Source organism: Vombatus ursinus, unplaced genomic scaffold (assembly GCF_900497805.2).
Source record: "Vombatus ursinus unplaced genomic scaffold, bare-nosed wombat genome assembly UNPS02014807.1, whole genome shotgun sequence".
In the NCBI taxonomy this organism is placed as follows: domain Eukaryota; kingdom Metazoa; phylum Chordata; class Mammalia; order Diprotodontia; family Vombatidae; genus Vombatus; species Vombatus ursinus.
Window position 1 is genome coordinate 6,145,904 of NW_020954585.1, and position 15,175 is coordinate 6,161,078.

The window sequence follows — 15,175 nt, forward strand, 5'->3', positions numbered from 1 at the left end:
AAATAATTTTTTGCATAAAAAAGTTTTGACTTTCAAATTCTATCCCTCTCTTTCCCCTCTCTGAGGCAGTAAAACAGTCCAATATAGGTTATATATGTGCAACCATGTAAAATATTTCCAGATTAGTCATTTTATATAAGAAGACTTGAAAAAAAGAAAAAGAGAAAGAAAGAGAAAAGTAACATGCTTCAGTCTGTATTCAGACAGTATCAGTTCTTTCTCTGGAGGTGAATAGCACATTTCATCTTGAATCCTATGGGATTGTCTTGGATCATTGTATTGCCGAGAATAGCTAGATCATTCACAGTTCTTCATCATACGATATTGCTATTACTGTGTATAAATTCTCTTCACTTTGTATCAGTTCATGCAAGTCTTTCCAGGTTTTTCTGAAATCATCTTGCTTGTTATTTCTTATGGCGCATAGTTACTGCTTTTAGCACAATAATATTCAATCATAATCATATACCACAGCTTGTTCAGCCATTCCCCAATTGATGGGCATCTCTCAATTTCTAATTCTTAGCCACCACAAAAAGAGTTGCTATAAATATTGGGGAAAAAAACAATTCTTTATTGGCTTTTCAGAAATTATGATTATCCATATTGCCAATAGGTAAAGTCAAAAGTACCCCAAACTGACCATATCATATGACAAGAAAACCACTCAAGTGATTGTGAAACTTTATTTTAGTTAGACTCTAGCTAGCAAGCTTTTTGTTTTTGCCTTTTTGGTGAGGCAGTTGGGGTTAAGTGACTTGCCCAGTGTCACACAACTAGTAAGTGTCATGTGTCTGAGGCCAGATTTGAACTCGGGTCGTCCTAACTCCAAGGCTGGAGCTCTATCCACTGCACCACCTAGCTGCCCCTAGCAAGCTTTTTCTAAGGTACAGTCGTAATTACAGCAAATATAACTTCTGTGATGCTGAATAGCTTAGTTACTCCTCAGATTTTGGTGAGTGCTCCAGAACACTGCTCCTCAGAGTCACCAAGGTATCAGGCCACTGATAAGATGTTGTCCTAGAAGAAAATCTTAAGAAAGACCCACCTGTTGGCAAGGTATCACCTGATGACAAATATTATTACGCTTGCTTCTGTACAGTGGCAGATCTTTAAGTTCAGTGTAAATGAGGAAAGGCCCAATTTTTAAAAATTTATATATTTATATAAATTTATATATTTGTTTTTAGTTTTCAACATTCACTTCCATAAGCTTTTGAGTTCTAAATTTTTTCTCCCTCTCTCCCCTCTACTGTCCCCAAGACAGCGTGCAATCTGATATAGGCTGTACATATACATTCATATTAAATATATCTTTACATCAGTCATATTGTAAAGAAGAATTAGAACCAATGGGAGGAGCCAAGAGAAAGAAGAAACAAAATAAAACAAAATTTTTTAAAAAGAGAGCAAATAGTATGCTTCCATCTGCATTCAGACTTCATAGTTTTTTGAGGTTTTTTTGCTTTTTAGATGAGGCAGTCGGGGTTAAGTGACTTGCCCAAGGTCACACAGCTAGTAAGTGTCAAGTGTCTGAGGCTGGATTTGAACTCAGGTCCTCCTGACTCTAAGGCTCTGGAGCTCTGTCCACTGTGCCAACTAGCTGCCCGAGACTCCATAATTCTTTTCTTTGGATGTGGACAGCATTTTCTATCATGAGTCTTTTGGAGTTGTCTTAGATCCTCGCATTGCTGAGAAAAGCCAAGTCTATGACAGTTAGTCATCACACATTGTGGCTGTTACTCTGTACAATGTTCTTCTGGTTCTGCTCACTTCACTCAGCATTAATTCATACAAGTCTTTACAGGTTTTTCTGAAGTCTGCCTGTTCATCATTTCTTATAGCACAATAGTATTCCATTACATTCATGCACCACAACTTGTTCAGCCATTCTCCAATTGATGGGCATCCCCTCAATTTCCAATTCTTAGTCACCACAAAAAGAGCTGCTATAAATATTTTTGTGCATGTGGGTCCTTTTCCTCTTTGTATGATCTCTTTGGGATACAGCCCTAGAAGTGCTATTGCTGGGTCAAAGGGTATGCATAGTTTTTTAGCCCTTTGGGCGTAGTTCCAAATTTCTCTCCAGAACGACTGGATCCATTCACAATTCCACCAACAGAAAGGCCCATTTTTTTTTAAAAAGTACGTTTTATTGAAATCCTTTATCTTTTCATCATAGTCATTTTTCATTCCACATTTCCCTGCCCAGCCGGGGGCTTCATCAAGCATCCCCTGTGTAAAGAAAAACAATTAAGCAAGATTTGTGTTTGACAATGTAAACAATACCAATTGTCCCAAAAGTCTTAGGGCAGCTTTAAGCTTTAATAAGGTAAAACAGCAATAAGACTTTTGGGACACCTTGTTCTAATAGTTTCCCACCTCTTTATTTGAGGGAAAAAAATGTGTTTTGTTGTCTCTTCTCTGGGACTGGCTTTTTTTCCCCTGTTACTCAAAGTTTAGCTTCCTCTTAGTGATCTCATTTCCATTGTTGTAGTCATTGTGTATATTGTTCTCTTGGTGGTTCTCATTTCACTTTGTAGCATGGTACAGTGGAAGACTGGATTTGGAATCAGAAGACTTGAGTTCACATCCTACCTTTGTCACTTTTATATCCTTGGACAAATCTCTTCTTCATCTGTAAAACAAAGGGATTGGACTAGATGGTTTCTAAGGTCCCTTCTGGTTATAAGTCTATGGTCCTGTGATCATTTCATACAGATCTTCCCATATTTCTTTAAATCCCTAGTATTCAGCATTTTTTCCTGCATAATAATCCTTGACATTAAAAAAAATAAAACACACACAAATATTTTACTGGGTGCGATGGTACATCCCCTGTGATCCCAGTTACCGGGGAGGCTGAGGCTCGTGGATCTCTTGAGCTCAGGAGTTAGGAGCGATAGTGGATATACGCTTCTCAATGGGCTGTCCACTCTAGGTTCAGCATCAGTAAAGAGAGCTGCTGTTGCTGTGTATCAGGCCACCAGATTGCCTCTGGGGGGTAAACTAGCCCTTGTCAGAAACAGTCAAAGCTCCCATGCCAGTCACTAGTTGTATCAGTCTCCTGAGTAGCCCCTGAACTTTCAGCCTGGGTAAGAGAGGGAGACCCAGTCTTTAAGAAAAATTGTTTTTGACTTTCACTGATCAATAGGCACCTGCTTTGTTTCTAGTTCTTTGCTATCACAAGGAATGCTGCTGAGTATTTTCATATATATGTTGAGCCTTTTCCTTGTTTCTTTGACTTTTTTGTGATATATGCTCAGGGGTGAGATTGCTGGGTTAAAGGTATAGGCAATTTAGTCACTTTTCCTGCATAAATTACAGATCATTTGACCACCGTAGAATTCACCAATAATGTGCCTATCTCCCTATAGCCCATCAAAAATGGACTGTTGGCATATTTTTTCATCTTTGCCATTTTTCTCATTAGTTATTTGGAACATGTTTTCGTGTGGTCATTTGTAATTTGTGAATAATATTTTGAGAACTATTCGTATTCTTTGGCACTTCATCAAGGAGTGACTCTTGGTATATTAGTGTCAATTCCTTATACGTTTTGTATATCAGACTTTGGAATCAGATATTTTCCCATTCTGTTTCTGTCTGCATTGAGTATTTCTGCAAAAGATTATTAAGTTTATGCAGTTATTATGCAGATAACTTATCTTTTACTTTTTGTGTTTATATATGCCTCGTTTGGTTGAGAATTCTCCCCTTAAACTATGCCCAAAGGACTATAAAACTGTGCATATCCTTTGATCCAGCAATACCACTACTAGGTCTATATCCCAAAGATATAAAAAAGAGGGAAAAGGATCTATTTGTACAAAAAGATTTATAGCAACTCTTTTTGTAGTTGCTAAGAATTGGAAATCAAGAGGATGTCCAACAACTGAGGAATGACTAAACAAGCTGTGATTTATGACTCTGATGGAATATTATTGCACTATAAGAAATGACAAGCAGGATGATTTCAGAAAAACCTGGAAAGATTTACATAAATTGATGCAAAGTGAAGTGAACAGAACCAGGAGAATGTTGTACACAGTAACGTATTATTGTACAATGAAGAACTGTGAATGACTTAGCTATTCTCAGCAATACGATGATCCAAGACAATTCCAAAGGACTAATGATGAAATATGCTATTCGCCTCCTGAGAAAGAACCGATATCTTTTGAATACAGATTGAAACATGCTATTTTCTTTCATTCTTTTTCTTTTATTCAAGTCTTCTTGTACATAATGACTAATATGGAAATATTTTACATCATTGTGTATGTTTAACCTGTGTCTGATTGTGTACCATCTTAGGGAAGGGAGAGGGAAAGGAGGGAGGGATAGAATTTAGAACTCAAAATTTAAAAAAAATGTTAAAAAATTGTTCTAACATGTAATTGGGGGAAAAATAAAATATATTTTAAAAAATTTTCACTTTAACCTTAATTTTGAATTTGTCTTGTTCTTTTCAATTTTTTTCTGATGTGACTCTTTTAGATCCAGTTCATGTATCCATTTAGAGCTTATTGTGGTAAATGGTGTAAGGTGCTGATTCTAGTTTTCCTGGTAGTTATTTGACAAAGGGTTCCTCCCCCCTGTAATTTATTTACTTGGGTTAATCAGATACCGGTTTACTGTTTTCAATTACTTCTGTTTCTTGCCAACATCTGTTCCACTGATCTCTTTTTCTGTACCAATACCAAATAGTTCTGATGGCTACTGCTTTATTTCCCTTGAGATTCTAGACTTTTTATTCTTCCAAATGAAGTTCATTACTTTGTAACCTATGGTAATTTAGTTTAGCACAAAATATGTAAATTAATTTAGGGAGTATTGTCATTTTTATTATATTAGTATGGTCCCACCTTGTGCAGTAAATTTCTCTTCAATTATTTGACAATCTTTATATCTTTTAAAAAATTCTGTAATTGTATTTATTCTAAATTTTGTATGTACCTTGATAGATAAACATCCACATATATTAAGAACTTTACAGTTATTTTGAATGGAATTTCTCTTATTATTTTGTTAGTACTTTAAAGAAATGCTGATGATCTTCCTGGATTTATTTTGTGTCTTGTAGCCTTGCTGTAATTATTAATTGTATGAATTTCTTTGCTGATTCTCTGGGGTATTCTATACCATTGTCTTATCTATAGAGGTAATTTTGCATCCTCTTTGCCAGTGTTTATTCCCATGATTCTGTTATCTTGTCTGATGATTGTAGCTAGCATTGCTAGAACTATGGGAAGCTGACAAAAACAATGGGAAGGAAGAGCATAGGAGCCCAATTTGTACTTCATGATGGTTTAACTTGCAGCCAGAGTCAGTGGGTTCTCTGAGTAGGGAAGTGGAAGACAAAGGCAATTTTCCCTTCATTCTGTCATCGCCATATGAAATGAGATTATTATGTTTTTGCTCTGTCATGTGTACTAGAATAATGGGGTCAGGAATTTATTCTAGGACAGTCTGTCAGAAGGAGGGCTAGATCCTGCTGCTAACCCAGAGTCACTTGACTCTGAAATATTCTCTGGCACAGACAATGGTAGCAGGAAAAAAAAAAAAAAAAACCAGTAGACTAGAAGTCAATAGATCTAAATCCTAGTTCAGCTTCTGTCTTTAGAAGTTGTTTGACCTTGGACAGATCACTTAATTAATTTGTGCCTCAGTTTCTTTACCTGTAAAATCAAGGTAATAATACTTGGCCAGGTGTGTTGGCACATGCCTGGCATCCCTGCTACTGGGAAGAGGCAGAGGCTGGTAGATCATTTGAGCTCTGAGCTGCATTAGACCTAAAGACCCTGGGAGCAGAGGGTGCTACCCAGCTGCCCAGTTTGGAAAAATGGCAGGTTAAAACTTCTGTGTTGATCAAGGCCCACAAATATCTGTCGTGCTTCCAGCCTAGGCAACATAGGGTAAAGCAGTTCTCAAAAAAAGGAAGTCTAATGTACTATAAAAAATACCTGGTTGAGGGGTAGCTAGGTGGCACAGTGGATAGAGCTCCAGCCCTGGAGTCAAGAGGACCTGAGTTCAAATCCAGCCTTAGACACATAACACTCACTAGCTGTGTGACCCTGGGCAAATCACTTAACCCCAATTGCCTCACCAAAAAAAAAGAAAAGAAAAGAAAAGAAAAATACCTGGTTTGATTAAGTCTGTTAAAGCCAAAAGCATAAAATTGGAAGAAGGAAGCGACTTTCCTTCTTGGCCTCAGTAGGTCTGGGTTTGGCTTCTGGTTGTCCGGGTGATGAAGAGCAGGGCCTTTTATAAGTAGCACATTCCTCATACTAACTGTTTACTTATTCTTCCTAGGCAACTTGTGGTACCGACAGGGAATCACCCCCAGCTACCCACAAGGATCCAGCTGGGACCACGTCTCTAATAATGTCCGCAAAGTTTCTGTTGGCCCACTGGACCAGGTCAGCATATGTTTTCCCTGATGTAAGGTCATTAAAAGCCCTTCAGTTAGACACTTGTTCCTGGGGTGTGTTAGAGAAAGCTAAAACCTGAACCCAGAGGATTTGAATCTCTTTTGAATGTTGGAGACCTCTCTACTGCTTTATCTCAGCACCCAGGATATGCCCTCTGAGCCTGTCATGGTTTCCTTTATTTCTAGTTGAGCTATGCCCCTTCCTTCTGTCTTTTTTTACTCTGCTTAAAGCACCCCTCAGGATATTTCACTCTTGCCTTGGCTTTTCCAATATAGCTGCTGGTCTCAGTGGAATAGGACAGTCAAGGATTTTATTCTCTCTTCCATTTCAGGTCTGGGTCATTGCCAATAAGGTTCAAGGAAGCCACAGCCTGAGCTGCGGGACTGTGTGTCACAGAACAGGAGTGCAACCCCGGGAGCCGAAAGGGCAAGGATGGGATTATGGCATTGGGGTGAGTGTGGAACCCTTCTTTTGGGGTTAAGATGGTAGAGCATGCAGCAATGTCCCTGCAGAGAATGAAAGGCAAAGCGGCTCCCACCATCTTGGTCAGCCGCAGGATGTCCACTTACGTTGGCAGACATAGTACATTTAGGAGCAGCTGGGTGGCGCAGTGGATAGAGTACTGGCACTGGAGTCAGGAGGACCTGAGTTCAAATTGGGCCTCAGATATATAACACTCACTAGCTGTGTGACTCTGGTCAAGTCACTTAACCCCAACTGCCTCACAAAAAAAATAAAAAACAAAACCAGACATAGTACATTTGTATACAATTCTGTAGAGTTCCACCACTTGGAATTAGTGTATGTTTGGCTTCTTCAGCCACTTGAGGGCAAAGCTTTGTGTCTGATAACATATTTTCCCCAAGCACCTGGCAGAGATTCAAAAACCGAGTTATCCTCTAAAATGTTTACTCACCGTACTTACCTGGTGAAGAAGGGAGGGGGTGGAGGACATTCTGGTTGCCAGGTGCCACCTTCCCAGCTGAAACCTTGACAAAACTGAGAGACAGATGGGGGGATGGGAGAGTATCTTTCTGAAGACACCTCTTAGAAATTGGAACTTGAGAACCAGGTGTGTGGGACCCTTCCCCTTCTCCCCACCCTAAGACATGTGGGTGGCAACTTTCCAGTAAGACCATAAAGACCCCTGTCCACACCTATTCCCCCCAGTCTTAAAATCTGGTGAGTTTAGGGTCATGTGTGGCATGGCCAGCTGCAGTAATCCTTCCCATTTAATCATTTGCCTCTATACCTTCTGTTAGTCACGAGGAAGATGCCAGAATTCCTGGTGTGGAGTAGGAGGACGTGAAGAGTGAAGAGCCCTTCCCTTCTTTTCAAGAGAACATGAAATTGTTTTATAGTTGTCCCAGTTGTAATTTTGCCTGTGGACAAACCATCTCATTTCCACATGTCCCTTGCTTTAAGCCCGATCACTGTATGTAGTTCTCAAGAATATGTGGTCATCTGGGCTCAGAAATCCCTGTTATTTCATGTTACTTTATGTTTTTTCAGGTGAACTCAGGTAGTTAGCCTAAAGAAGAAAAGCCCAAGCCTATCACGAAGTTTTACTTTTGGATTAGTTGTTATTTTCTGTTTACAGAGGTCCCAAAAAGAGAAGTAGATTTCAATTACAGCAGAAGGTACTTGGGCCAAAAAAATCGCTGGGACGCTAAAGTACTCCAGTGGGCTATAGAGGATGAGCGTGAAGTCATTAAGAAGATCAGGAACTAGAGGTCCACCTTTCCTTTTCTGAAGGCAGTGGGCTGCTCAGCACTTTCTCGCTCTAGAATCCTTAAGTGCTAGGGTAATTTTTTAGGAAAAGGAAAGAGCGTAATACATTACCTAATCAGTACTTGGCAAAAGGCAGTTGAAGATGACATTTATGAAAATAAGAAAAAAAGTCCACATTCTAAATTTTAATTCTTTATTGATGCATTTTGTTTTGATGCATTATTCACTTTCCAGTAAAGATCATCACATTGTAATTGTCCCATAAAAAATAGATAAACATTGTAAGTAAAAATAGTTTTGAAAGACTTAAGAACTCAACTAGAGAGAATTGATGATGGAACAGTCAGTCTATTCACCTCCTGACAGGGGTAATAGACTCAAATGAGAAGGAGACATACATTTTTGGACATGGACAATACATGGATTGATTGGTTTTAGGTTATTTTGGTGAATATTACAAAGAGTTTTATTTCTCTTTTTTTTAATTGGTGAAAGATGGAGAATATCATCATATTGCCCAAGAAAAGAAAAAAGTGTCATTGAGGCATTTAAAAGAATGCACAAAAGAAAATAGAACAAAGTTCAGAGGAAACACAAATAGGATAACTGAAAGCAACATAAAGAATTTACTATACTTTTTAAAAAGCAAGCTGTACATAATTAATAGAGACTTGCAGATTCCTGTATAATATTTTTTCTGTTCTCTCTGGAAATTCTCAGTTTTTAATTTTGATGGTTAACTGCAGAATAATTTCCTTAAAAAGCTAAGTAACACCACATAATATAGTGATTTTGACTGACAGTTCATACAACTTTCAAGTTTTAGTTTTTCATTCCTTATTAGAAAGGAAATATGTTTTAATCCTACTCATACGGAACCTATATTAGCCAATTATTCAGTAAAAAAAAGTATTTGTTAAACACCTGCTGGGTATCAAACACTGTGCTGGCCTCTGGGGGCACAGGTACAACCGATGACACATTCCCTGCTCACAGTGAGCTTAGAGTGTGATGGAGACAGAGAGCACATATGTAAATATATAAAGTGAATCAATACAGATATATACAAAGTAGTTGGAGCACAGTAGTTTGGGAGGGAGGGCACTAGTGTTTGAGGAGAATGCAGAAAAGACTTCCTGCAGAAGCTGGTGCTTGAGTTACTGAGTCTTAAAGGAAGAGAGGAGATCTGAGATGGAGGGAGGCTTGTCAGCCGTGGAGCATGGCTAGTAAAAAGGCAGGGAGCTGGGACATAGAGAGGGAGCGTGTAAGGGGCAGAAAAAAGGAAAGCTTGCTGGATTGCAGCATGTGGTAGAGGAAATAATGTCCAGTGAGGCTGGAAATAGAGGCTGGAGCAAGGTTGTGTAGGATTTTAAAAGCTAAACAGAGGGGTTGGTTTTTACTCTACAGGCAAAAGATAGCCACTGGAGTTGACTAAATAGAGGAATAATGTAGTTAGATCTATGTTTCCGGAAAATGACTTCAGCAGGTTGGATTGGAGTGATGAGAGACTTGAGTCAGGAAGAACAAATAAGTGACTGTTGCAATAATCTAGACAAAGGGGTGATGAGGACCTGAATCAAAGTGGTAACCGTGTGCATGGAGAGAAGGGGTAGGAAGTGAAAGATGTGAATGTAGAGACAGCAAGATTTGGCAGCTGATTGGATATGGGTGAGGAAGAGAAAGGAACACTGGATAATGCTAAGAAATTCTGTAGTACTTTTGCCAAAAATAAGGAAGTCTGGAAGAGGGAATTTAGGTTTAGGGGATAAAGTTCTTAGACTTGAGTCTAAAACTGTTGAGCTTCAGGTTTCTTTAGAAGGTCTAGGGAGGCAATTGGTAATCCAGGAGAGAAGTTCAGAGGAGAGACTGGGGCTGGATATGTAGATCTACAAGTCATCTGCATAGAAGCGATAGTTAAACTCACGGAACCCAATTAGGATACTGAGAGAGTATAGAGGGAGAAGAGAAGAGGGCCTAGGACAGAGGTTTGGGAACACTCACAATTATGGGGCATGGTGGATAATGAGCCAGTAAAGAAGATTGAGGTGGAGCAGTTATGAAGGCAGGAGGACCCAGAGAGACAGAGACAGAGAGAGAGTAAGTAGTGTCATGAGAACCCAGAGAAGAGTATCCAGAGGAGAGGTTGGTCAACAGGGTCAAGCGCAGCAGATAGATGTAGAAGAAGTACACCTTAGAAAAGACTGCAGTTTGACAATGAAGAGATTGTTGGTAGCTTTGAAGAGAGCAATTTCAGCTGAGGTACATGATTTATGGTGCCTTATTGTGGTGTCTTAATTTATCTTATTGTGATCACTGTGTATAGTGATTTTGCTTCTACTTTTTTCATTCTGCATAAGTTTGTACATCTTCCCAAGTTTCTCTCAGTTCATTCCTTATGTCATTCCTTATGACACAGTGATACTCCTTTACATTCATTTACCATATTTTGTTCAACTATACCCCTTTCATTGGACACATGATTTGTTTCTAGCTTTTTGCTATTAAAAAATTATGTTTCTATGAATCTGTGGGTATATATAGAACCTTTGTTTCTGTCTTTGGCCTCTTAGAGGCATATCAAAGGAAGTAGATACCCTCTGATGTATGGAGATATGTATCTGGGAATGGGATCATACACAGGTCAAAGAAGAACTTCTCTCACATTGTTTTCCACCATAGTCAGACCAATTATCACAATTCCATGAACAATAGATGAGTGTGCTTGGCTTCCCACAGCCCTTTCATCATTGACATTTTCCATCTTTGTCAGTTTGATAAATGTGAGTGAGGTGATATTGGAGATTTGTTTTAATTTGCCTTTATTTTATTGTTCAGATTTGGAGCATTTTTTCCTATGGTTTTTCAATTGCTTGCAGTCCTTTTGAAAACTGTTTACATCTTTTTTCCATCTAATGGAAAATGACTATCTCTTAGGGATTCTTGTTAATTCCTTACATATTTTAGATCTCAGATTTTTTTCAGAAATGTTCAGAATTTCCCCACTAATATATCTTGTCTTTCTATTCTAACAGCATCAAATTTTTTTATTCTAAATTTAACAATCATCCCCCTAAAATTTTTCTATACATGGTAGAACAGGAAAAAAGATACATGAATCTCTGATACTTGCTTTTAAAAGTCTGTAGCAAATTTAATATTACTTTCAAAGCTGTCTTACATGTCTGTTTTCTTCTGAATCTCCTTCTGTTCTCTTTTGTTCATTCTAATAAAATGTTTCAGTGACCCTCTCTTTCCTTTCTTTTTTTCTTCCTTCTTTCTTTCTTTTTGGTAATGCTATTTTTGGCTCCTGTTTCTTCCCCAAAATTCCCTTCTCCCCAATAAAAAAAGAAAAACACAAGCTACATAAGACAAACCAGCATAGCTTTTTTCCAGCTTTTGCTTGAACAAAAGAAATCCACAAATTTGCTATGTCCAGAAGGAACAAAGTGGGAATTTGTTCTATTTTGCCATGCATATTTTTTTTGTTGTTGTTACTATTGTTTTGGGTTTGTTGGGGATTTTTTCAGACTGGATCTCCTTAACTTGCCCAGATTGAAAGTACAGTGGGTTTTTTTGAGACTGGATCTCCTTAACTTGCCCAGATTGAAAGTACAGTGGCCATGCAAGGGCTCCATCCCACTGCTGACTGGCATGGGTGTTTTGGTTTCCAACTTCAGCCAGCTTGGGCAGCCTGAAGATGCTCAGCTCCCAGGGACACATCATATTGGTACTGGACTTTTACAGCTCAGAACTCCTGAGCTCAATTGATCCGGCAGCCTCAGCCTCCTTGGGGAGCAAGGGTTACAGGTGTGCAACACTACACTTGCATGCTATATTTGTTACAAGGATTTTTCTTTTGTCTCACACACACGTGCGCGCACACACATACACACACACGCTGGAGGAGTGATGAGAGGAAGAGAAAATAAATTATTTATTAAAAATAAATATTTTTAAATAGGTCTCATTCTGTACCTTAAATCTGTCAGGAGATTGATAATCTGCACTTGATTCTTTTATTTTTACTAGCTCTTCTTACCCCTATCCCTACCTGGGAACTCATCCCCGGCCTGGGGGGATGTACATTGGTAACAAAATGAACAAAACCAACAGTGTCATTCACTTTCCAGGCACCGGTTACTGTTCTCTCTGAGTGAGTAGTCAGGCTTCTCTTTATTCATCCTTTTCTTACAGGGAGGATGGGACCATATTTCAGTCCGGGCCAATACCACCAAAGCCCTGAAGAGTGTGTCACGGGAGACAATGGAAGACAATTTCTCCAGGACAACAGACCTAGAAGAGGGAGATGGGAGTGGGGAGAGCGGCTTCTTTAACAAGACGATGCTTGTCATGAATGCAGTACAAGAGATGAATGGCAGTGCAGTGACCTGCTAAGGAGTCAGGACAACCTTTGCCCACTGCAGGGAACTTCAGCCAGGAGGCTGTTTTAGCAGCAGCAGTTCCCTGTTGCTGCTAGATTTTGTAGGGTCTAGATTTACTATGCGAGCCTTTTACAATTAAATTTATTTTATTCTTGTATTGAAATATAACTGTTTGTCCCGAGAGAGAAGATAGGCATAGAGCCCGTGCACGGTTTGAGGGAAGTGGCCATTTCAGAGGCCACCCCATCACCTCAGAAATGTGAATTTTTTTGTCATTGCACTTTTGTCTCAAATCTGATAAATGTCTTTAATCTTATCTTTCCATGCCTCTTGGAGTGTCTTACCCCTACATTCTTGTTCTGGTTGGGTCCTCTTCCCCAGGAAAACCACAGTCATGGGAAATAGCTCCTTTGTTCTCCTTCTCGCTCTCTCTACTCAACTATCACCACAAACAGGAATCTGAGTCCTGGTTTGGGAGCCTGTCCTTTTGGTAATGGCAAAGGGGAGGCAGAGCCTTGGGCCCTAAGCAGCATCCTAACTGCAGACAGGCCCAGGCAAAGACAAGGGGAAGAGATGCAAGGGTTGGAGGAAAGAATTTTGGAGGACTCCTCCCTCCCAGAGGGTAAAGGAAGGAGAGTTATTATTAGCACTGTCCAGTCCCTTTGTCTCCATCTATGGCTGAATCATTTCTGAGCTAGGAGTCCCAGAGGCCCTTCTTGAACTGCTCACTTACTCCACCAGAAAAGCATGATACTTCCATGCTCACGAAGTTCGCGTAAGCCCCTAGTATTTCTTAGAGCCTAACACTGGACTTCAGTGGGGAAGGAAAGTCAGGAGAGTTGTGAGATTGGAGGCAACAACCAGATGGCCAGACCTCCCTCACTCACTGTGGTCTTATTTCATTTTTCTTTTCCCTTGTTTGTTAAAAGGGTTTTGTTTTTCTTTTGTTACACACACTTTCTTTTTCTCTTTCACTTAGGCTATATCTCCATATAAAGTGGAATTTCAACATGAAACAAAACAAAATGGATAGATTTAATCTAACAACAACCAGTTAATGAAGTGAATTGTTTGGGGAAAAAAAAGCAGTTGGACTTAATTCAGCCATGTCTGTGTGTAGACATAATACTACTGAATTTTCCTTATTTTGTTGCTGTTTACTTGTGCTGCAAAGGAATGTGCTGCCATATTTAGAAAGAATTAATTTGATATGACATTAGATTAGAGAGAGGAGTTTTAGAAAATTGTAGTTTGTCCAAAAAACTTGAATTGACATTGTTCTAAGTAGTCTTTAACTTATATTATTGTAACCAAATAACACTAAGGCCAAGGAAGGAAGACTGTAAATTTTAGGACTAGGCACCTTGAGGGGAAAAGGGAGTTGTTTTTCTCAGCCCCTCCCCTGTGAGCATTCAGTAATACTAGTTTTTGAGTTCTTCAGTGAACTGCCCTTATGAGATAAGGCTTGCTGTTCCACTCAGAAAAACCACTGCCCCCGTTCCATCAGCTGAAATTAAATTGCCCTTGGTTTTGATCTGTTTTACAGAAGGGCAATGATGGATAATTCTTCTGTCATTTTATTGCCAGATTTACATCCTGTTGGTGAAATCTTCTCTAGTTTGTCTTTCCAAACTGAAGACTTTTGCATGTGCTGTGAATCAAAAACAAATGCCCATTCTCTTATTATTTTAAGATTAAATAGAAGCTGATTTATAATTAACTTTACCCAGAATCAGCATCCTTTTAATTTGATCTATTTTCTTCTGTTGTTAGGAGAGAGGAAAGGCATATACTTAATTATATTCCTCTGTGTTGTGTTTTATTACACATGAACAGGATTGTGAACGAAAAGTTGCTTTGTGACTTCATCTCATGAACCAGATTTGAAGTCCTGAAGTGAATGTCTTTTTTGCATGTATTGCATCTTCTGGCATTTTTGACACCCCGGTATAGAGTTTGGATGTCCCAAATGGAAAACTATTTAAGATGGTTTGCTTAAAAAAAGAAAAAAGAGAGAAGCTTGTTTACTTACAGTGGGTCGATTTCCTATCTTGTTTACATGTTGCATTTCAAGATTTCCTTGTAAATGGGCATTATGTTCTGTATTTTCCTAAAAATCACTCCCAGGTTATGCTGTCGATTTCTATTTGTTTTCAAAACAAACTCCTTTAGGGGTTCTAACTCTGCACTCACTCAAAGGGTGAACTTCTTTTTCCCTTTTGAGAATCGAATGTTTACATGATCACCAGTACCAAATTCTCTCAAATTTCCAGAATTCTTTGAGTCAATAAAATATATTCCAAAATAAAATGATTGTGCATTTTATTTTGTTCATCAAGGCCACTTCCTTTATTATACAAAGTATAGAGGACCCATGTACATTTGTGCACTGTGGGGAGCATCAAAATGACTGAAAAATGTCCGTTTTCTGTATTTATGCTATTATGTCAGATGTTTTCAGAAAATAAATTGTTCCATGGGTCACAGTGTTTTTGCTAGAAAGATTTTCCAGTTTGATTTCATCTAATTATATAGCTGCTTATTTGTATGAGGAAGCTTGTAGCTTTAGCATCAGAGAAAATGGGCATATACCACTTAGGAAATGTACATTCATGTTGTAAATCTGTG

The 15,175-nt window shown here is 38.8% G+C and overlaps 1 protein-coding gene across 5 annotated transcripts in view; it reads left to right on the plus strand.

The window, feature by feature from the left end:
• The window catches only part of TECPR1 (tectonin beta-propeller repeat containing 1), a 73,781-nt gene extending 58,924 nt beyond the window's left edge, over positions 1-14,857 (plus strand). For all 5 annotated transcript variants that reach the window (XM_027874385.1, XM_027874387.1, XM_027874384.1 and 2 more), the window contains 3 exons: positions 6,316-6,422; positions 6,766-6,885; positions 12,360-14,857. In XM_027874385.1, the coding sequence (XP_027730186.1) occupies positions 6,316-6,422; positions 6,766-6,885; positions 12,360-12,560 (428 nt within the window). In that variant the 3' untranslated portion in view covers positions 12,561-14,857. The remainder of the gene's footprint in view (positions 1-6,315; positions 6,423-6,765; positions 6,886-12,359) is intronic.
• Positions 14,858-15,175: the final 318 nt, after the last annotated feature.